This window comes from Phyllostomus discolor, chromosome 5 (assembly GCF_004126475.2).
Source record: "Phyllostomus discolor isolate MPI-MPIP mPhyDis1 chromosome 5, mPhyDis1.pri.v3, whole genome shotgun sequence".
NCBI lineage: Eukaryota > Metazoa > Chordata > Mammalia > Chiroptera > Phyllostomidae > Phyllostomus > Phyllostomus discolor.
This window is the reverse complement of record NC_040907.2, coordinates 21,361,799-21,384,827: the sequence shown is the minus strand read 5'-3', so window position 1 is coordinate 21,384,827 and position 23,029 is coordinate 21,361,799. Positions and strand designations below refer to the sequence as shown.

Below are 23,029 nucleotides of genomic sequence, written 5' to 3'. Positions count from 1 at the left end.
CCTTTCTTCAGAGTCTTTTCTCAATCTTCTGAGATTTTGCTTCCAGGCACGTCTTTAAAATTTGACTCGAATAAACCCTTGTAAGACTTTTCTATAGACCGGGAGTTCTGTTTGGCATTATAATAAAATTATTCCAAACATGTCCTTGTGGCCCTTTTCTCTGGAGGGTCAAAGTCCACAAAAGCGGCATTTCTGGTTTTGTGCTGGGGTTCATAGGTCTGTTTGGCCACAGTATCTAGGAGAGAACTTTTCTCATCCTGGCCAGGTAGCTCCTGGCGACTCCTCATCCTCAACAGGTGAAAATGCAGGCTCCGGATAGGAGCATGAAGTCATCAGGTCCTCCAGGAAAGGTGGTCACAGAGCCAAGGAGACAGGGAAGGTAACAGCTGGGAGCCCCCAAGCCCCTGTCTGACACTTGGGAACACCAAGACCAGGGGAGGGGAGGGTCTCACGCCAGAGTCCTTTACGTACTGTTCTCACAGACTTGCATTTTTACAGCCTCCATTCTTCCCAGGTAGGATAGCAGTGCTGGCTGGAAACTAGTACTGACGATGTTTACAGTCTAGACATTTTTACAAGCAAGTTCCAATAATGTGAAATAACATCTATCTCCTCCCCCAACATCACTGCAAGTTTCCCTAGTGCCTCCTACTTAAACTAGAGAAGCAAAACCCAGAAGGCCTTTTGACCACTGGATTGGAGACGAGAACAAGCCAAGTGTGCCCAAGAACAGGTCACTGCGTGGTGACTGTGATCTGGCACCTCCCTTCCCCTGGGTCCATGCCCCCATGTTACCCTAGGACATCCACTAAGGGTCACACACACGACCCTGGGGCACTGGAGACCTGAGCATGCGCAGGTGAGGCCTGGATGGGAATTGGCTGCCTTCTAACTGTGTGTGCCTGTGGGCAGATTCCTTACCTTTGCGGGGTCTATTTCCTCACACATGAATGGGGATGCCAGGTGCCCCGCCTGCAGGGGTTGTGGTGCTCGGGGAAACAACTTTCCTTCTCCCTCGCCCAGGCCGCCCCTTCTCCAGCAGGTTCATGGAGTCACAGCTGCATTTACTGGGTACTTACTAAGTTCTCGGCACAGTTTTAAGCATTAGACATGTATCGATTCATTTAATCCTCACATCTTCCCTATAAACGGGTGACTATTATATTCCTCATTTTAAGTATGAGAAAAAATCAGCACAGAAGGATTAAGTACCTGCCCAAGGTTACACCACTAGCAACTGAATTCACTGATATGAGAACAAGCAGGAAATGAAACCTGGCCAGAAGGTAGAGGCTGAAAGCTGGGAGCTGAGGTGCCACTGGCTCTTGGTGTCCTCCGGCCATCACTGTCGCCTTCTGCCTGCTGCGGCCTCCCACCTGTGTCTGGCCCCACACAGCCACCCGACCCATAGTCCACAGGGTTTGCCCCTGCAGGTGCCCACCGTCTCCTAACTCGCTCTTAACTCAGGGAATGGAGGCTCCAATTGAAGAGTCAGCCAGTGGTGTGCTGGTAAATGTTTAGCATTTGTGGCTCCGTGAGGAAAAAGCAAGCCCCGATCCGCAGGGATTTACACCAGCATGTAAATCTCGCCGTGGTGGGTTTCCGGCTCTCGCTGAATGCAGAGTCCGGAAGAGGTGCGCACAGCCCACGCTCTGGGCCAGCACAGCCAGCGCAGCCAGCACAGCCAGCACAGCCAGCACAGCGGATCTTTAAACGATGTTTCGGTCCATGTCACTTCCATGTAATACTGATGAGAACACAGTTATGAACTAAACTCGTTTTTCTATCAATTAGTCTCTAGTAAAATTGGCTTTGTTATATGTTGTTTCACTTAAAGGCACAGAACCTATCACGATGTTAAATGAGGACTTAACTGTATACACCACAGGCACCACGGGCACCACTGGGACCACTGGTCTAGGAATCAAGGTGCTGAGTCAGATGGCCGCCCCTGGCCCATCAGCTGTGCCTGGGGTAGAGTCATGTCACAGAAGACGGCCAGAGCCCACCCCTTCACCACACAGGCTGTGGGAGGTCAGTTTCAGAGAAAAAAGGTGAGCCCTGTGAGAAAGGTGAGAGTACTTCAAACATGTTCTTGGCTGCTCATCCGTGGCCCCTTCCGACGACGGATGCGGGTTTCATGCTCTGCTCCAGGCGCGGAGCACAGGCACTAGGCCCAAGCCGATCAAGGACAGACATTCTGGTCACAGGGACAGCTTCAAGGATGGTATCTAACCCCGTGCAAACCAGGAAGACCCAAGTGGGCTTTTGTTGGGACTTCTGGGAGAGACAGAGGCTTGACTGCTGGGAACCTGGGGGCTGTGAGGCTGGAGCTGCCAACCCCACAGGAGCCGGAGGGTACAGCAACTGGGGACAAAGCCAAGTGGAGACACAAGTCATTGAGTCCTGAAGCTGACCAGATCCTGCAATGTCATTTAGCCAATAAATCCTCATTTGCATTGGGCTTTCTACACCTTGCAGCCACGAGTCTCTCACACATGGACTGCCAGGGCTGGGAGGAGTGAGTTCCCGAAGGTGAGCCCGTAGTGACTCCCGGCTGAGTCACTGCTACCTTTCCCATAATGCCTAGCACAGGGCCAGCCTTGATAAACTTTGAGCGAATTAATTCCTGCATCTCTCTCCTAAGCAATCAGAACATTGACCTCCGCAGGGCAAACACATGCGTAGGGGACTTCTTGGTCCCTCAATCACAGGAATAGCTTCTGCAAACGAGGGCATCCAGGATGGTCCCCCAAAGAGGGGCGGGGCAACAGGACGCAGCTGCCCTTCTGGGAGAGGGGGCAGCGACCCTCACTGGTGGACCCCACGTGTCAAAAGGCTTCCAAATCAGGCAGACCTGGGCTAAATTTATGTCCCCTAACTGCAGCGTGATCTTCAGCGAAATACCTCTCTTGGTTTGCTGCCCACTTCATAGGGGGCCGGGAGGGCACCAGGCACTCGGCTGGGCAGCTGGAGTGAGGCCAGCCCACAGTGAGCTGCCCTTTTCCTTCCTGCCTGAGCCTGGGGGCGGGGGAGGGGAGAGGAGCAGTGGCAAGGCACCCCCCAACCCCGCCCTCGCACAGAGCACACCACACACCACCGCCACCCGGGTGCAGGTACAGTTTATTCTTCACAACAGAGAAATACAAAGAGCAGAGGGTTCGGAATTCCTTTGTGTCTTGCCCCCTTTAGTGTTTTCCCCCACGTTTGATTTTTTTTTTACTCCCCACCCCTTTTCTTAAATATAATGCAAACCTCTTTCCTGAAGCGTTGAGGGGCGCCTGCACTCACCTCCCTGCCACCAAGATGCAGACTGAGAAGCCAACAGACTGTTTTCTCTTTTTTAATAAGGTAACTAGTCCTAAGTACGGTGGCCTGGAGGTCCCGCAGAAAAAGCAAAGGGTGTTAACAGTATGTATAACAGCGTATTTACAGGGTAGTAACATGCGGACAAAAGCTACAATACTGAGTATCAGACGACGCAAGTCAAACAAAGGGGTGGGGGTGGGGGCAGAGAACCCCGTGGGAAAAGAAACCCCAGGAAACGTTAAACTGGTAAATCAATGGTGAGTTAAGGCTTAAAAAGTGTATAAAAATAACACAGTTAATATTCAAAACGGAACTCCAGATACAGAATATATAGATGAGTTTCTGTCTAGTTTTCTTTTTTTTTTTTTTCCCGGGGGAGGGAGGGGGCTTCTCCGGGCTCTGTACATAGTTCCTATATACACGGACACGCATGGCTTTCAGATTGGGGTGTGTCTGTGGGGGCTGAGGGCAGGGCTGCTCCTGGGGACCCTCCTTTCTGAGGATCCCTTCCCTGCCCAGGGGCCTAGGGCCTGGGCTGGGGGTTCCCCCTCCATGGCAGGGAAGACAAATAACCCCTCCCTGGGAAGTGCCCCATCTGGAGGAAATTACGGAGGGGGTCCTAGGCCCAGACCCACTCCCTCCCCATCCCCCGGCCCACAGTCTGGGACGGCAGGAGAGGTAGGCAATAGGTTTCCTGGCCAGCACCGAGGTAGACTGGGGTGGTCTGAAGGGCAGCGGGGGGCCAGGTCTCACCCAGCCCGCCCCCACCCCGCTTCCCTGGGCTGGCGCCCAGCCCAGCCCAACGCTGCACCCTTTGGTCCTCCGGATCTCCGGGTGGCCCCTCTCTCGTTTCGCCTCCTGAAGCCTGGGTGGCTGCTGCCTCCCTCTGGTCAGTGTTGCCCAGGGCGCATGCCGCTCAGGGCTCCAGCTGGGCACCCAGGGCGAGTGGCTCACGCTAGCTGCCTCCTGCCCCTCCCACCAGGGGCCCCCTTTGCAGTCCAGTAACCCAGGCCCGAGCCTTCCCTCCAGACCTAAGGCCATGGCAAGAGAAGTTCCCACGCTGCCCTCTGGTTCTCTGTGTCCATCTGTCCGACTCTTTTCATTTCTCGGTCTTAGCAGCACCAACTTCTTGGCCAATAAATATCTTTTTTGTTATTTCCAAAACAAACTAAAAAAAAAATAAAACAGTGAAGCAAGTGAAGGGTGGGGGAGAAAAAGAAAAGCCAACAGAGAGGTTCAAAGTGCTCTGAGATTGTCTTTGGATGCCACCAAACAGTCCAGAATGTTGCAGTTGGCCTGGCCACCCCGGGAGCAAGACCGGGCAGGGCTTCTGCGGCCCAGGCTTTCTGGAAGGTCAGGAAGGTCATGAGAGAGCTCGGCTGTTCCAGGAGGGCCCTAGAGGGGGGCGGGGCCCGGTGCTGCCTGGGTCTGTGTCTGCCAGTGGGCGGGGCCTGGTGCTGCCTGGGTCTGTGTCTGCCAGTGGGCAGGGCGGCGCCTGGGTCGGCTCAGATGAGGGAAATTCGCACCGGGATGCCGGGGGACTCCGTCCTCTGGGGCGAGTGATGGCTCACCAGATGCTCCACCACCGTGTGTTTGGACATGTGCTTCATCAGGTAGGTCTCCTGTGGGTGGGGGTGAAATTCAGAACGTAAAACCGACTGAAGGTAAGGGGGGGGCAGAAGAGGCTGTAGTTCCCCCAAGTGGCCACTGGAGGGCTCCTTGGCAGGTGGGCCAGCTAGTAGTGAGGAGCCACAGCTGTGGGGGACAGATGGGCATCTGCGTGGGTTCTAGGGATGCTGCATGGCAGGCCTGGGAGCTGGCTCACTGACCAGGGTCTGAGCCCATGGCATGTTGGCTGTCGAGCCAGCAGGTCGGGATCACCCCTCAGCCGTGCCCACCTGGAACTCCGTAGGGCCAGGCCAGCTGCCATTTACTGGCTGGCTGGTGCTCCCAGATTGAAGGTAAAGCAGCAGGCCTGGGTTTGAGCCTAGCTCTGGACAAGTCATCTCACCCCTCCAAGCCTCAGCTTCCTCCTCTGCAAGCAGGAATGGGGCAGAAACAATCCTGAAGCGTTGCTAGGGTGATGTGGATAAGGCTGTTAGTATGCAATAAGAGTTGAGGGGCCCTAGCCTCTGCACACCCACATTCTGTCCTCGCTGGGGGAGAAGTGGGGCCTGATCTGATCCGTGACTTTGGAAGCATAAACTGGGCATGCGCAGCTTGTTCCTTTTAGCGCCCCCCACAGGCTCTGCTCAATCTGACCTGAGGCACCCAAGAACGGGTGGGCAAGGTGACCCAAGGCTCACCTGCAGGCCCACAGGCCCTCACACTAGGCTGCAGGGTGGTGCTCTGGTTCCCACCTGCCACTCCTTGGCCTCATGCCTCAATCTGCTCAGAATCCGGCAGAGGAAGCCCTCAAATGTGGTGGCCACATGCTAGTAAACGACATCAGAGGGAAGCAATCAGCAAAATCCACACTACGGAACTACTCTTCATGAATAAATTGCATAGGAAAAAAAAAGGCGGGGTGGGGGTGCCCACAGATTAAAAGATGCACTGACCCAGTGCGGCACAGAAATCTTATTTAGATCTCGATTAACTAATAAAATTCTAAGTAAGTAAAAATATGGCATTCATGGGACAAATGAAATGTGAATGCCGACCGGGTTGTTTGATGGCATTAAGGACTTCAAGTGAATTATTTTATGCTATTATAAAAGTATTGTGCACATGTTTTAAAGAGGACTTACATTTAGAGACACTACGTGAAAATTTTCGGATGAAACAATATGATGCTGGTTTTACTTCAGAAAACGGAAACAGGGATGAAGCAGGATTGGTTGATGGTTCTGGGGACTGAGGGGAACGTGAGGGTTCACTGTTCTGAAACGTTTCTTTTACATATTAAAGTGGTTTTAAAACCAATGCATCAAATTTTTTTTAAGGCAACTTCTTCATGTTCTATTGAGTCCATTGAGGCCCAGTTCAGGGTGGGGCCTCAGGCCAGCGAGTGCTGACCCGCTTTGCCCCCCCCTCCCCGCCCAGTTCAGACAGATCCCAGCTGGGTTCAAACAGCTCACAGCTGAGAACCACAACTGTGAGCGCCGCGGCCCCTCCTCTAAGCGTGGGGGTGTAGAGGATGGTCAAGAGCTTGGGGCTGGGCCTGACTGAAGGTCAGGTGACCGGGGCTCCTCGGTTTCTGGGGCCCCCACATAGATCCTTAGGGCCCTGGTCTCTGCAGGTTCTGTCCTTGTGGTCTCTCAACTCTCCTCTGCCCTTTGAGCTCCGGGGAAGGATGAACGCCACGTACTCAGCACTCAGCAAGCTGCAGGCCTGGCTGCAGCTGACATGTGCTCTGCCGGAAACCGTGCCTGCAGTCCTTGCACCCCCTCCAGCCACAGTGACCACTCGGAAATACCCTCCCAGACCGTACCCCCCCAGTGGCTTCCCACCCCCCCTCACAGGCCCCACAGCCCCCATGGGGCCTAACTTTCTTTCAGTTCCTGGAAGACACTGAGTTCATTCTACCTCAGGGGTTTGCCCTTGCTGTTCCCTTGCATGAAAATGTTTCTCACCTCCTCCTCTTCCTCACCTGGCCCACTGTCCTTCAAGCCTTCGTCTAAATGTCACTTCCTCAGACAGCCTACCGGGCCCCGTCTCTCTTTCCCAGCTCCATTGTGTCCTCCCCCTGCCGCTGTCTTTCAAAACCCATTTTCCTTCATAGCAGTGGTTCTCCATCAGGGGTGACTTTGCTCCCCCGTTCCCCAGACACCTGTCAAAGTCTGGAAGCATCTTGGTTGTCACAACTGGGGGAGCGGGCTGCTAGTGGGCAGAGACCAAAAACGGTGCTGTAATGCCCAGGACAGCTCCCCGGGGAACTGGCACCTGCCCACACGCCGACATGGGCCGAGGTTGGGAAACCCTGCCTGGAGCAATCACCACAGTTTGCCATTACACATTTATTTGTGTGATTACTTGTTTAATATGCCCGTAACCTCCCTGGGGGCCAAGAATCTCTCTGTCTGGTTCATCCTGGTTCCCGAGTGCTGGCACAAGCGTTCGGTAAACACTGAGTGGGTAAACATGTCAGCCAAGGTGGCTGAGGCACCAGCTCTGCCAGCCAGCAGCCCTGTGGGTTAAGAACTGTCACCTCCTCTGCTGACAGATGAGGAAGCAGGCTCAGTGATCTCCATCTGGGTATACGCGGGGGTCTGTTACCCAGAATATTTGACTAGGCAGAAGCGCACACACAAGTGTCGCACCTGGACTCCCCCTCCTGAGTTCTGAAAGGCCCTTGTTTAGAGAAATTCAAACCCAGGGACAGGGGGCTGGATGCAATGATCTTCCTAGCACCGTTCAGACCTTTCCTGAGACCTGAGGGTGGCTCTGGGCAAAGTCACTGTGCCACCTTGTGGCCATGAACGGGGCTGCAGCTTCCCCAGAGGAGGAAGGCCTTTCTCGCTCCCTGACTCTGGAAAGCAGGGTACGGAACCCTCCTCCATTGCATGGAGCGTTCCCCAGGCCTGGAGTGGGCCACGCTTCAGAACCCTAAAGGCCGCCAGGGGGCTCGGAGCTTGGCCTGAGGCGGCCTAAAAGAAAACAGGGAAGCAGCAGTCCTGGCTCCGCCACTCACTCTGATGGTAAGGAGCCATTTCCCCTCTCTGGGCCTCAGTTTTCTTGTCTGGAAAATGGAGAGTCAGTACCGATCCGAGGAGGCGGCGGCGGAGGAAGCTGAGGCCCAGGGAGAGAGAGGCCTCGGGGCACCCAGGCACTCACCGAGGTGTAGGCCCGCCCGCACATGCTGCAGCAGTAGGCCTTGGCATGCTTGATGGCGTGGGCGGACAGGTGGATCTGCAGGGAGGCGGAGTCCGAGTAGGCGCGGTAGCAGTTGGGACACTTGTAGGGCTTGTCCTTGTTGTGCTGACGCTGGTGAGACTGTAGAAGCAGAGGAGGGAGTCAGGAGCCAGCAGGCTGCCCCCAGCCCTACCCCCTTCCTATGCTCCCTTTTGGGAAGGCAGCTGTTGCACCAGGTGGGCAGGAGGCAGGTGGCCACTCACCTGGAGGTTGGAGAGCTGAGTGAAAGCCTTTTCACAGCCAGGATGCGGGCACTTGTAGGGTCTGTCGCCTGTGTGGATTCTGCAATGGGCAGCCCAATGAGGTGGGGTCCCTGACAGACACCCCTAGGCCAGCTCCAGCCCCCAAGCCCTGGCTGGCCTGCACCACACGTCTGGCCCCCAAGCCTCCCAGGCTCCACTGCATACACTCTCCCTAGGTGAGCCCCAGGTGAGAATTGGGGCCTCCAAAAGCCACCCTCTCTCTTTTTCTCTCACCTCCCACTGCTGGTCTGTACTAAAGCCTCCCGGCTCCCCAAGGTCCCTGCTGGCCCAACCTGCGACCGGCACCCACTCAGAGACCTGGCCCAGACTCCAGCTAACCACAGAGAGCTTGCTTTGACCGCAGCCTGCCCTCTTCTTAAAAACCCACCTGCAGACCACCCACTGAAACAGGCTGAGACTCACAGCTTTGCCAGGACCTTCCCTGCCCACCGGCCTCTTTCCTGCAGAAAAAGGAGCCATCTCCCTCTGACTGGCCCCCAATTTCTATTTCCTGGTACCTCCCCATGACAGGCACATGTCCATATGGCTACATGGTCACCCCAGCTACTGAGAATGCAGGACAGGGTGGCCCTGAAGCTCGGCCCCTCTGTGTCCTTCCTGTGAGTCCCTTCTGCCCCCACCCCCCATTCCTGGGTTCTCGTCCTGGCTCCACTGTTTACTAGCTGGGCAACCTTGGGCAGATCACCGAGTCTCAGTTTCCTCATCTGATATAAAATACAGCCCCTCCCTTACTGGGCCCTGTGAACATGGATTGGACAACACATATAAGGGCTTAGCCAGGTATCTGGCGCAAGTGAGCACTCAATGAACACTTGTACTATTATTATCCATTCATTTAACATCAGGTACCCAAGTGGCAGGTACCGTGCTATGTACTTGGAATGTCTCAGTGAACAAAACAGACAAACCCATTGCCTTGTGGAAAAATCGGCACAACGTAAGTCACATGCGGGAGGAAAGAAGCAGTGAGAACAAGGTGAGGGGACCGTGAGTGCCAGGGAGGGAGGGGGTGTGGTTTTAAATACGGTGGCCAGGGTGAGCCTCATTGAGAAGGTGTCTTTGGAGCAGCGACTTGAAGGCTGATGGCTGTGTTTGCAGTTCAAGTTCAGCCAGGTGAGCACGGAGGTGGAAGGGATGAGGTGCGTCCGTCCGTGGGGATCAAGAGCCTGGCACTCACAAACGAGGGGCCCTGCCTGCTCTCCACACTCGAGCCTTCTCACAACACCCCGGATTGGTCTCGAATCATCTGCTCTAGCAAAACCTCCGTGCCAGCCAGGCGGGGAGTGAAACACTGGCTGGGCCTGAGCCTCGTTTGCAGATGAGCATTAGGTGGAGGGAGAGTCCTGCTCGGGCGGCCGGCTGTTGGCTCCTTCCCCTAAGTCCCAGCCCACCTTGCTGCCTGGGTTTGCTCTGCCCATCAACGCTCAGCAAACAGACTGAGGCCCCTCTGGCCAGGCCCTGTGCTGGATGGGCTTGAATAAGGGCTCTTCTCTGCCCTCATCAGCCCGAGGGACAGAGAGCCCACTACCAACACCAGTGGAGCCCTAACTCCTTACTCACTCAAGGCCCTCTGCCTCGAGGTCCGGCCTCAGCCACCTGCTCCCATGCGCCTACATCCTGGTCAGAGAACTTTTCACCTGGCATCCGCCTCTCACTGATGCCCCTGCCGGCCACCCCTGTGCCCTGGCTGCGTCCTCAGCAGGGGAGGCTGCCCCTCTGGTCCTCTCAATTAGACTGGGACCCGAAGGGCAGCAACAGCCCGGTGTCCGGGGAGAGGCCAAGGGGAGCTGGGCTGGCCCAGTTCTGTGAACCCCCATGTTTGGGGGTATCACATGTTTGGGGACATTAACCCAGGCTACTGCACTCTGTCTCTATGACAGAAGGACCTTAAGGGTCATCCGGACTGACTCCGCCTGATGCCAGAGTCCCCGCCATTCCACCCTGCCCTCACTTCGCTCCAGGGCTGCAGAAGTCCTCCAGCTGGCAGCCCAGCAGCAGAGGGTACTAGGGGACAGGGGCTGACTTTGCTTTAAACCCCACAATACCCACCCCAGAGTCCCGCCTCTCCCTTACCCCGCAGCTTCAGCCCCACAGGCTCCACTTGCATTCCAGCTTCCTCCCTACCTCCAGTGCTTTACCCAGGCTGTTCCCTCTTCCAGGAACGCTGTTCCCTCAGCTAATACCTGGCTAACACCCACACTCCTGTTCTCAGTATAAAAGCACTTTGTTTGGGGCAGCCTTCCCCGACTCCTCAACTAGGCCTGGCCCCATAGCCCACCCCTTTGTGCTGTCACATTCCGGTCACTGATTCCTTGGTTGCCTCCTGAGAGCAAGAATCCCCTTTACCACCCCCACTTCAGGGCCTGGCATGGGCTCAGCAGAGAGCCTGCAACAGACACGGTCTGTCCGGAAAGTATCCAGCCATGACCGTGACAATAAGGGACATTTATTGAAGAAGATACAAGATACAAGAAACACTGTACACAGGACAATGACACCTCAGTCCCTTCAAAGTAGACACCTATGGATCTCTCACATGGTTCTCCCAGCGTCTCTTCCACTGTTCAAAACACTCTGCAAAATCCTTTGTTGGAATCACCATCAGCTGCCCTGTTGTATTTTCCTGAGTCTCATCGACGGTCTGAAATCTCTTCCGTTTCAAAGGTGACTAGACTTTGGGGAAAAGCCAGAAGTTACAGGGCGCCAAATCTGGGCTGTAGCAGGGCTGAGTCACCTGGGTGATTTGACATTTTGCCAAAAACCTCTTCACGGGACATGCTGTGTGAGCGGGCGCGTTGTCACCATGAAGCCGCCGATCACCAGTTGCCCAAAGCTGTGGCCGTTTTTGTCATATTGCATCTCTCAACTGACGAAGAACGCTGAGGCAGTCCTCGTTACTTGTCTGGCCTGGAGGGGCATACATACTCGTGATGGGCAACACCTTCCCAACCAAGAAACACAGTTCACGCCATCTTGATCTTGCTGCGACTTTGCCGCCCCTTCTTGGGCTGTGGAGAACCAGGGGACTTCCATTGGGACTACTGGGCCTTGGTTCCTGGATCACAGCCGTGGACCCACGGTTCATCTCCAGTTATGACCGTCGTGAGGAAATCTGGTTCACTGGTAACTGCTTGAATCAAGTCACTAGCAGCTGCAGCGAGATGTTCCTCCTGCTCTGGTAGCAGAAGCTGCAGAATGAATTTTGCCACGACACGTTTCATGCCAAGACCCTGTGTCAGAATCTCAGACACGGTAGATTTGGAGCCCCCAGATCAGCTCCCAGTTCCCACACTGTCAGCCACTGATCTTTGTGGACGGCAGCCCGCACACGGTCGGCACTCTCAGGTGTTCCGCTCGGCGCGGGCCTTCCACAACATGAGTCACTGTCCACAATTCTCGACCATCTCTGAAGCATTCCTGCCACACTTGTATTTGCGTTGCACTCACTGCATTGTCCCCGAAAGCTTTCTGGATCATCATAGTTTCCACGGAGGAATGTTCAAGCTTAACACAAAATTTGATGCAGATCCGCTGCTACTCACCCAGTCATCTTGAATGTGACGGCCACACAGTGCACATGCTTGCTCCACGGCATCTACTGCCCCCACTGACTAGCGCAGTGAAGTCGTCATTGTTCACACATGCGCATTCACATTCCAGTCCACTCTCCTTGGCTGCCAGGTTACACGGATGTCGTGCAAACTGTTCTCATTATAGTGACAATGGCCGGACTTGACATTTCCGGACAGACCTCATATAGTCATTGACTGAATGAAGAGAAATGAGTTCTTTCTCTGCAGTCAGTCGCTGACAACAGTGATGTACTCACTGTATCCAACACCCATTCCCCGGGTGTACTTCACAAGTGTTTGTTGACCAACCGATCGGTCCTCTGGGGACCCAACCAAGAACCTCTTGACCAGGCAAGTCTCCGTATGGCACAGGTGGCAAACACAAGGCCCATGGGCCGAATCTGGCCTCCCACCTTGTTTTATCCCCCCCTCAGCACCTGGTTTCTACCCAGCGGCAGCGCTGAGCTCTCAATTAACTGTTAAGGAGTAGTTACATTCATACAGTCCTAAAACTACATTCCGCCCTTTGAAGGGAACTGCGAGGCTGATGTGGCCCCCGGTGAAAGTGAGTTTGACACCCCTGCCACACAGCCTTCTCCTCGAGTGCCCCAGCTGCCCAGCCCCCTGCCTGGATCCCCAGCCTGTCCCCCTCCCCTCTGACGGCCACAAAGCTGCGGCACAGGGATCTGACCTTGTCACGCCCCTGCCTGCCGTCCCCCACTCTCTCTTCTCTCTCTAGGGCAGAGTCCAGCCCCTATCTCGCTAGGGAGGGCTATGGGCCCTTCAATGCCCGACGCAGCTGCTCCTCCCCAACCTCCACCACGTATACGTATGTCCCCCTCATGGGAGCTTCCACACCCACCAGCCCCCCAGGGTTGTGGTGGGGGTTCCTCTGGGACAGAGCCTGCCTCTGACCGCTGATCTGTCCCCGTGCATGGCACCCAGCACCGAGCTGGCTCAGAAGGGGCTTCATCCAACTGTTGGGTGAATGAAGGACCAGGCTGCCTGTTCTCACTCATAACTGGCGCCAGATTCCTTCGGTCCCTGAGTTTCAAGTCCGAGCCAAACCTTCGATTCCAACGCCAGAACCCTCTCTGTGGGGCGCCTGCCCGCTGGGGGAGCACCCGGCACTGGCTCCCTTCCCCGGAGAGCTCAGCGCCGACTCCAGGCACAGGTATCACAGCGCAGCTGAGCTGAAACGGGTGCCCCTCAACTGCCCTTCCAGCCCCACTGCCCCAGCCCCATCCTGGGCCGCAAAGACTGGCTCTGCCCTTGTGCCTGGCGCGTCCAGCCCCATGTGAGCTGCTTCTGCAGAGCCTGACATCCCCGCCCCTCCTTTCCCCCCAGGGATAGGTGGGCTGCTCCTCAGGGCTCTGGGGCTCTGGGCGAATCTCACTTCTGCCTCCTCTTAGCCCGGGGACCTTGGGCAAGTGACTCCGCCCCCCTGAGCCCGCTCCCTCATCTCTACCACAGGGGGGATGATAAGGACCAAGAAGACTGGAAGAATACTTATAGAAAGGGTGTTCATAAAACACTTTTGTAGGGTTAGTTTTCAATATGTCCGTTTTTGTTTAAGATAAACAACGAGAGGGGATTTGTTCAATGTTTAAATACAATTATTAAGGACGCATCGCATTAGTTATCAGGTGTCTTTTCTTTCCCAGGTAATAAACGGCACACTGCACAGAATGGCTTCCGCCAGGCTGTGATTTGTAACTGAAACAATGACAGTGACAGTGAAAACCTTCCTTGGCCCTTCGCTCGTCACTTGAAAGTTAACCTTCCCTCTCCGTGGCATCTCTCAGATTCGGGACGTCCTACCAGGAGACACACACTCACACTGTGCAGGGGCGTGACGGGCACCTCGTGTGCGAACACCTGCACCGAGCCAGGCACGGAGGAGCGTTCTGACGAGGAATATGGGGGTGGGAGGGGGAGGGGTGCTGGGGGGGGCAAAAGTAGGTTTACAGTTGTTCACACGGAATGTAATATAGTCATTAGTACATGATAACACGAGAATAAACTGTTTCCATTGTTGGTGTGAAAATAATACAATAATACATGATAGCACGAGAATAAACTGCCGTGCGCACTCACAGCTGCAAACCCACCTTTGCCCCACCCTGTGGTTGCGGCGACTTTGTGACTGTTACCACCATCAGACCTGGGACGACAAAGCGGCAGCTGCGCCCCTGGACAAACTATCGCTACACACGCACAAAACATCACACGGCCTGGAAAAGGGAGAAAGGCAAAAACCCGTGCAGCCTAAACAGACAAACAAATCCAGAGTGGCTCTGCACAGCGTGAGTGCCCCCAAAACAAACCGTGCAGCCTCCTCGGTACCTAAGTCCCCAACAGAACAGTGTTCTCCCTGACCACAGCATGGTGATATCGGATCGTACAGGCTGCTAACTGCTGGAGACCCCTGCTATTTTTTTTTACCTTGAACAGACTTGCTACAAAATTGTTCACCGTCTCTTTAAATGCACATAGTATTGACTGTGTACTGAGCTGAGCCCCTGAGACTGGCCTTCTGCAGCACTCTGCAAGTCACCTGCTTTCCTTTCCTTGGGCTTTTCTTACAGATGGAGGTCCCACCAAGGCGCATCCGTGTCCCCAGCGCCACTAAACCGTGTCAGCCCACGAGTGCTCCCAGGCACATCTTTCTCAACAAGCAGGGCGAGTCTTCTCAGCCTGTTCTAACTGCACTTCCATTCCTGCACCGGGGTGGGCTCGGTTTGGACACGACCTTCTTTTCCTACCCCTCCATGATCGGCAATCACACTGGGAAGACGGGTTTGATTATATGCCCTGGTTGTTGGGTTCTCTATCAAGGAGAAAAGACCAGGAATGGTAGAAAACAGGGGGCCTGGAATCTGGTCACTTCTCTCTTTTTTTAAAGATTTATTTATTCATTTATATTTAGAGACAGGACAAGGGAGGGAGAGAGAAAGGGAGAGAAACATCAGTGTGCGGCTGCCTCTAGTTCACCCCCAAGTGGGGACCCGGCCCGCAACCCAGGCATGTGCCCTGACTGGGAATCAAACCAGCGACTTCCTGGTCAGGCTGGCACTCAGTCCACCCAGCCACACCAGCCAGGGCTGGTCGCTTCTTTACGTTTGGCTTTCTTTGTTTGTTTAAAGGATTCTGGGACTTGTGGGCATTTGAGACTCCAGCCCCTTTGTCACTGGGTGAGGACACACTGGTTTAATTATATGTGCTACTGCTTAGTGACTAATTCTTTGTCCCTAAATGTTGTGACAACCCTCGTGTTGCTTGTTCGGCTTTTCACCATGAAAAACTCCAATCAGCCCTGGCCGGCTGGCTCGGCTGGCCAGAGCATCACCCCGCACCCCGGAGAGGTTGTGGGTTTGACGCCCAGTTGGGGCGCACACGGGAGGCAGCTGATGGATGTTTCTCTCTCACATCGATGTCTCTCTCTCTTCCCCCACTGCTTCTCCCTTCCTCTCTCTCTAAAATCCATAAACATACCCTCAGGTGAGGAATTAAAAAAACCCTGCAAATCTCTCTCACACTCGCACACACACACACACACACACACACACACTGTGCCCTGAGGAACGGAACGCAATGGCCCGCCAAGGAGCATTCTGGTGCAACGCCCTCCTTCAGGGCCTGCTCATTTCTCATTGCTTGCTTTGTTGCGGTCTCAAGCAACATTTGTAAACACAGGTCTACTTCTGAAAGAACCAGGATTCTTAGTAACGATCACTGCCGGCTCTTGTGTGTACTTCCTGCCAGACGGATACGCGAACCGTGCCTGCTCGGCCGGCTCCGCGCTGCAGCCTTCCTCACACCTAGAACAGTAACACAGCCAAGGTGCCTTCCGCACCCAGAGGCTCTCGGAGCGTCCAGAAGGGCGCGGGGCAACACCGAAGGTTTCCTCCTTCGCTTTACAAAAAGAGGGGTGACCCTAATAAATCAGGTACATTTTGAATTCTCCGCACTCTTTTTTTTTATGAAGTTTATTTAAACTTTTTTTAAAAAAGATTTTATTTATTTACTTTTAGAAAGGGAAGGGAGGGAGAAGGAGAGAGAGAAACATCAATGTGCGGTTGCTGGGGGCTGTGGCCTGCAACCCAGGCATGTGGCCTGACCAGGAATTGAACCTGCGACACTGGTTCGCAGCCTGCGCTCAATCCACTGAGCTACGCCAGCCGGGGCAAGTTCTCTGCACTCTTAATCAGCAGAGCGCTAGAGTGAGAGCTATCACAAGAAGTTCCCAGCACACGGAAGCTGGCAAAGCAAAAGAGAGCTCAATCTCTGAGTGAATTTTATGAATGTGTGTAATTATATATAATTTCTATAAATATAAAATATAGCAATAGCATATATAATATAATCATATACCATAATATAATTATATACGTATGCCATATAATTATATATAATATAAATGTCCTTATATAGTGGTATATTTTTTAAGATGGAGGAAAAAAACAACCGCTTTTCATGTACAGAGGCTTGCACACTAAGTATCAACAGAGAGGTATCTTAAAAACATTTTTTCTAGCTTTAACCACACTTACCAATTAGTGCCAATCATAACACACCGTTTATGAGATATATGGAAAGACCCTAAAGATGGGCCAGTGCTCTTGCTGCCTGTGTTTTTAACCTAAAAAACTGACCATCTGTTACATCTTTTTTTTTTTTATTTTTTTAACAATTTTATTTATTTATTTTTAGGGAGGGAAGAGAGGGGAGGAGAGAGAGAGAGAGAGAGAGAAACATCAATGTGCGGTTGCTGGGGGTTATGGCCTGCAACCCATGAATGTACCCTGGCTGGGAATCGAACCTGGGACACTTTGGTTCCCAGCCCGCGCTCAATCCACTGAGCTACGCCAGCCAGGGCTACATCTTTTTTTTTTAAGTATTAATTTTAGGTAAACTTTATTTTATTATTTTTTAAAGATTTTATTTATTCATTTTTAAAGAGAGGGGAAAAGAAGGAGAAAGAAAAGGAGAGAAATATCAATGTGTGGCTGCCTCTCACATGCCCCATACTAGGGACCTGGCCTGCAACCCAGGTATGTGCCCTGCCTGGGAATCGAACCAGCGACCCTTTGGTTCGCAGTCCGTGCTCAATCCACTGAGCCACACCAGCCAGGCACCTGTTATATCTTAATAGAGGACTCCATTCTCCTCTGTCCTGATATTGTGGGTTATTGTAACAAACAGGCCATAGTCCCTTAGCTAGCCACAGGTCTGACCTCCCCCCTCACACTTGCCTAAAGGCCTCCACATGAGCTGTGGGTCAGAAACTGAGTCTTCTGCAAGAAACCTCAAGAGGGGAGAGCCTCCCATCGCTCTCCCCTCGACCCGACACTCCTTAAGGACAAGGCCAGACCCGAGAGTCCTGAGTTCAGAAGAAAACAACTTTTCAAAGCAGACTGACTGCCCCAGATCAGCGGAACAGGAGTTACGACCTTGCATTGGATGGAGGTGATTTAGTTCTAATGTTATTTTGTAAAGGGCATGTGAGAAACATCTGTTTTTTCTTTGATTTATCTCTAATCCTCAATTTAGGAGGCTATAAATTGTACACACTGGAATAAAATATTCCTTACTAACTGGCATTCCAACTAACCCTTCAGAATCCTGGAGGGGAAACCCTGTAAAAATTTAACACAGATAGAAACTAATGAACAACCAGGGAAATTTAAAAATGATAGTTCTATTGAAAACTGCACAGGTAACTGGCCTTGTCTGCAACGCTACTCAGAACAATCACTAGAAAACATTCCAAGTGCCTTCCCTGAGACCCTTCCCCTTTTCTGATCATTACCGGTTCCGGGGGTAGGTTCAGTGAGAATCTGTCTTCCTTCCTAATAGGATACAACTGGGTAAATCAAATTTGTAACCGTGACCATGCCAGAAATGTCACATTTAAAACAAATTCCATTTAATTGGGCATGACAAGCCTGATGGTAAGAAACAAGGAATGTACTTCTCGGGGGCGGGTGCTCCCCAGGCTCCAGGAAACCGGACTGGACCTGCTCCCTGGCTGTGGAGCGGCAGTCGTTAAGGACGGACACAGAGTCATTCCCGCTGGCCCAGGAAATCGACAAACTCGGGACCCTCCAGAAAGACGGTGCCCTGCAGTTACAGGGTGCAGAGGCAGACCTGACGGGGGTGAAATGGATGGTTCAGGTTCCTGACTTTAGATAGTGAGGACATTTTACACACACACACACACACACACACACACACGCTAAAATGATGACCCCGGGGGCTTTACAGAGTCTCCCAAATCCCAGCATCACGTGCTCTAATTTTAATAACAACACAACGAGGGGGCCTTGCTTAACCAACACCTAATTACATACACCTGCGTGTACACAAAACTGGCCAAACGTTAAAAGAAAAAAAATCAAAGTAATGACCACAATCAGAAAATTGCTGACACAAACTAGTGGGGTCAGACCCGCAGCAGGAGACACGGGAGTGAGGAAAGCAGCGGACTCCTTGTCCCGGGGCCGGCTGGCCATTCGTCTCTCCGTCCAGCCCACACACCGCGCCCCAAAGTCTGAGAAACAGACTGGTACAGCGTACAAGGGCGGCAGAGATACATGAATGCCTAATGACAACAAAGCAAAGCAAACATAAGGTCCCCTCTGTCTGGCATTCGTCCCCGAAGAGAGGAAACCTTGGGCACTTTCTGTAAGTCACAGACTCCATGACAAAAACAACTTCATCCCTGACGTGTGCTGTGCTGAGACGGGCAAACACACAGCCAAGCTTACAGATACCATCAGCCTGGGAGAAAAGTGCTGTGAACCTCGATCTTGGTAACCTTGGGCTTGGTTCTTTACATTTCCATGGTATGTTTATTTGACAAGCCAGGCTTTTTGATGTTTGCACTCCCCTGCAAAAACTTTTCTTTCCTTAACGCATTCTAATCTCCGAGTCTCCCTTCCGCACACTGGCCTGCAGTGTAAGCCCCCCTCAGGAGGCAGGGACTTTTGTCTGCTTTGTTCACGGCTGTATCCCAGCACCAAGAACCACGTCTAGCTTCTAGAAGAGGCTCTGTAAGTATTTGTTAAAATGGCCTTATGAAAGCTAGTTCCATTTATCCCATAAATATTAGACAAACACGTAGAGGCTTATGGCACACCTTGGGTGTGGAAATGGAAGAGACGGAGCCCTGGCCTTCAAGAACCCCCAGTATACTGGGGATGGTGAGCAAATAGCCGGGCAAGTTCAAGACAACTGCTGCAGTGGGGAGGCACAGGGCCCATGGAACCAGCTCAGGGAGGCCCGAGAGGACTTCCTGGAGGAAGCTGGCCTGAGAGATGGATAGGAGAGGGCGAGGGAAACAGGGCAGAAGAGGGGAGGGTTTCAGGTAGAGGACGCAACATGAGCAAAGACCTGCAGCTGAGAAGCAATGGGAAAGATGGTGCAGGAGTGTGAGCTGGGGCCAGTGAGGTCCACGAAGGCCACATCAAAAAAGGCATCGAAGGCCAAGCAAAGGAATTTTGTCTTGACCCTGAGGGCCATGGGCACCTAGAGAAGGTTGCGGCCCCTCCTGGTAGCAGGTCTGTGCAGGGGCACGGGTACTGAGCTGGAACAGGCTGCAGCAGGTCAGCACCGAGCAGGCCACTCACCTGGTGTGCTGCTGGAGGTGGGAGAGCTGTCGGAAGGACTTGTCACAGTAGGAGCAGTGGTAGGGCTTGACGCCCAGGTGGATGCGCAGGTGCTGGGCCAGGTAGGAGGCGTTGGCAAAGGACTTGGAGCAGTGCGGGCACTTGTGGGGCTTGGCCTCTGTGTGCGACTTGGAGTGGATCTGCATCTCGGACTTGGTGAAAAAGGTCAGCGGGCAGACCTTACACCTGTGGGGCAAGAGGCAGATTCACACATGGGAAGACCCCTGCACCCCTGCCTGTACAGCTCAGGGGGGGACCTCCTGCACCAGAGACCATGCATCAGGGACAGAGCTTTCCTGTGAGGAGTCCCCAGGGCACACTCAGGCCCTGCTAGGGACACGCTCAGGCCCTAGGCAACCTGAGACATGGAGGAGAAAGCCCTTCCACCTGGGGGAACATTTCCGGCAGCCGGGGGAGCAGGTTGACCCCTTACAGGGAAGAGACGCCTCATGTTTCTGGTAAAGGTTTGCCCCGAGCCACACCCCATAGCTCTGGGGGAGGGGCTCAACTGGGCTGCACCCAGAATCAGCAGGGCAGGTGGGGGTGGGGTTTCAAGAAAAACTGACACTTGGCCTTCCACTAGCCCCCCACCCCACAGCAAATTAAATCAGAATTTTTGCAGGTGCGGCCCTGGTACTGGCATTTTTTGAACTCTGCCCCGGTGATTCTAATGCTCAGGGTTGAGCTCACTGCTTGAAGGGAGGAGGGGGAGCCCCCCGCCCCACACTGCCTCTGAAAGAATGTGGGTGCAGCCTGTCGGGTGACCCCACCCCCTAGACCTTAGCCCCCACTCTCAGCCCCTGGGTCCCTTCTTTCCAACCCCCATTTCTGAGCTCCTGGGGGCAGCCCCAGGTGTGAAGCCCGCTGGACCCTCACCTGTATGTCTTGCCCTCCTTGGCAGTCTCGCCTGAGGCCAGGATGGGGTAGGGGACTACAAGGACGGGCGGGCCCCCTGGGTTCTCCGCCTTGATCTTTTTGCGGCCACGCTCGGACTTGGGGGGGCCAAGCAGGCCATGGCCCTGGATTGTCTTGATGGAGTCCAGGAGGGGGGGGCTGGTGATCCCTGAGATGAGGGTGGGGGACGAGGCGATGAGGCGGCTCTGGCTGGTGGTGGTGGGTGTGGACGGGGTGCTGGTGCCGGTGCCCGCGCTGGACTCGGATGTGCTCACAGCCGGGGTCCGGGAGGACAGCCCCAGACCTGCGGAGACAGGGCAGGGGGGTGGGGGTGAGGGGCGGCTGCAGGAGCCCACTCAGCCCCGGCCACCCCGCTTTGTGACTTTGGCAAGGTACCCGCCTTTCGGAGCCTCCCCTCCACTCTGTGTGTTATTACCCAGGGGCAACAAAACCAAAGCTGGTGTATGTGCAAGAGGCCTCGGGTACCTAAGAGCTAAGCCGAGCTGGGTAACAGGCGCTTCGGAGATCATTCAAACCACAGAAACAACCTGAGGCCCAAGGGAGTCCACTACTGTGTTAGTGACAGCGGTAAAAGCTAGAGGCGACTGAGGTATGCAGCAGCAGAGAGGGAAGGAGTCAGAAGTTTGATCCATGTCCTCTACGGAACATTACTGCCCATTAAAAAGAAGGTTATGTTTGTAAAGAATATTTTTCAAAGGCATATGTATGCATAGAAAAAGTAAGCAGGAGGAGAGACGTACCAAAATGTGACATGGATGGTAAAATTAGGAGTAATTTAAAAGGTTTTTTTGGTTTAACTGTATTTTCTAACTCTTTGAAAATAAACTTTTTTTTAACTTCTGTAATAAAAGTTACTCGAGGAGACCAGAAACATTTAGAGTGTCGGGTTAAGTAGACAAAAGGTGAAAGTGGTTTCTATAATGTGGTGAAAACTGTGCTTTTTAACATCTTCTCGTGCACTGGAAAAGATAGTCTGTTTTGAGTCACACATGCTGGCGAGTGTGCATTTACCAGCTTTAACCGAGGGCTGCTTGGCCATAGCCCTTGAAAGGTTAAATGTGCCCAACTTCTGACCAAGCGAATCTACCTTTAGAGACCGCCCTAAAAAAATATCTGCACATGAACATGAACACATATAATGGATCTTCCGTAAAAACTGTGGTCAACCTGGCTGGCGTAGCTCAGTGGATTGAGCTCGGGCTGCGAACCAAAGTGTCACAGGTTCGATTCCCAGTCAGGGTACATGCCTGGGTTGCAGGCCATGGCCCTCAGCAACCACACACTGATGTTTCTCTCTCTCTTTCTCCCTCCCTTCCCTCTCTAAAAATAAATAAATAAAATCTTAAAAAAAAAAAACTGTGGTCAGACAAGTTAAATACAGCCCGCTGGTCTTCAGCAGGGGTCGTGGGAAGGGACGCAGCCCACCCTTGCAATGGGGGGCTGGCAGCCGTGGCAACCAGACAGATGACGCTCAGCGACATGGAAGGCCAAACTGCCATCGGGCGAGAAAGGAAACCACGGACAGTACGAACCCCCCTACTTTAAAAACACACACCCAAACTACTACATATGTGTGCACAGGCACCACATATGTGGGTGAGTGCACAGAGTGGATGTGAGTGGAGACACACCGACCTAGATCGCGTGGGAATGTTGGGGCTCTACAGGGAGAAAAAATTTACTGGTAAAAGGAGGGTTTTCATACGTCTATTTGCTTTTATATTATTTGAATTTTTTACCTGGTGAATTCATCCACTTTTTACATCTGTGATTGAAGGATAAAATAAAATAAATTATAGAGAAAACAATGAAAATGCCAACAATAGTAGGATGAGGACTCTTTCTCCTTTCAGCTCGGCTTCAATTTCCAAACTTTCTGTAATGACTACGTATTACATTTATAATGACAAATGCACTGAATATGTTTATGATAGGAAGGCAAGGAGGAACAGCAAGTTCAAGCCGTGGGTACAGCCCTACCACGAGCTCAGCACAACACACGCATGCGTTAAAAGGCGAACAAGAAAGATGAGAAAGGAAGGAGAGAGACCAGAAGGCGCTGTGCAAACTGCTGGGTTAGGAGCTGGGGGATTATGAGTAATGTTTTTTTCTTAGTTTCTCTGTTTTCCAAATTTCCCTTAATATGTTTATATTGCTTTTTTAATATTACTTCTATAATGAAAAAATAAATTTAATAAAATCATACCAACGGGGAATGTGCAGAGTGTGGCTGGGGCCTGGGGGAGGCTCACAGGGCCCCATAATTCTTGGGTGTCTGTGAAAGGAGGAGGCAGAAGGGAAGAGAGGCAGGGGTGCCTGGCTGGTGGCAGGGGTGAGCCAGGGAAGAAGAGAGACCCAGTGGCAGTGGCCACCGGAGAAAGCCTGTCCAGCGGGCGTCCCCACCCCCGTGACACTGCACCAGGGTGTCTCCCTGTCCGAGACAGCC

The 23,029-nt window shown here is 53.1% G+C and overlaps 1 protein-coding gene across 4 annotated transcripts in view; it reads right to left on the bottom strand.

The window, feature by feature from the left end:
* Window positions 1-3,106: 3,106 nt before the first annotated feature.
* The window catches only part of ZNF362 (zinc finger protein 362), a 39,474-nt gene continuing 19,551 nt past the window's right edge, over window positions 3,107-23,029 (bottom strand). The window contains exons 5-11 of one of the 4 annotated variants that reach the window (XM_036025731.1): window positions 22,790-22,858; window positions 20,545-20,866; window positions 19,630-19,854; window positions 8,367-8,445; window positions 8,086-8,244; window positions 4,771-4,931; window positions 3,107-4,731 (exon numbers count right to left, since the gene is read on the bottom strand). In XM_036025731.1, coding sequence (XP_035881624.1) covers window positions 4,815-4,931; window positions 8,086-8,244; window positions 8,367-8,445; window positions 19,630-19,854; window positions 20,545-20,866; window positions 22,790-22,858 — 971 coding nt within the window. In that variant the 3' untranslated portion in view covers window positions 3,107-4,731; window positions 4,771-4,814. Of the gene's footprint in view, window positions 4,932-5,615; window positions 5,745-8,085; window positions 8,245-8,366; window positions 8,446-19,629; window positions 19,855-20,544; window positions 20,867-22,789; window positions 22,859-23,029 lie in introns of all 4 variants that reach the window. The other 3 variants (XM_036025732.1, XM_036025733.1, XM_028511688.2) reach the window with 3 other exon arrangements.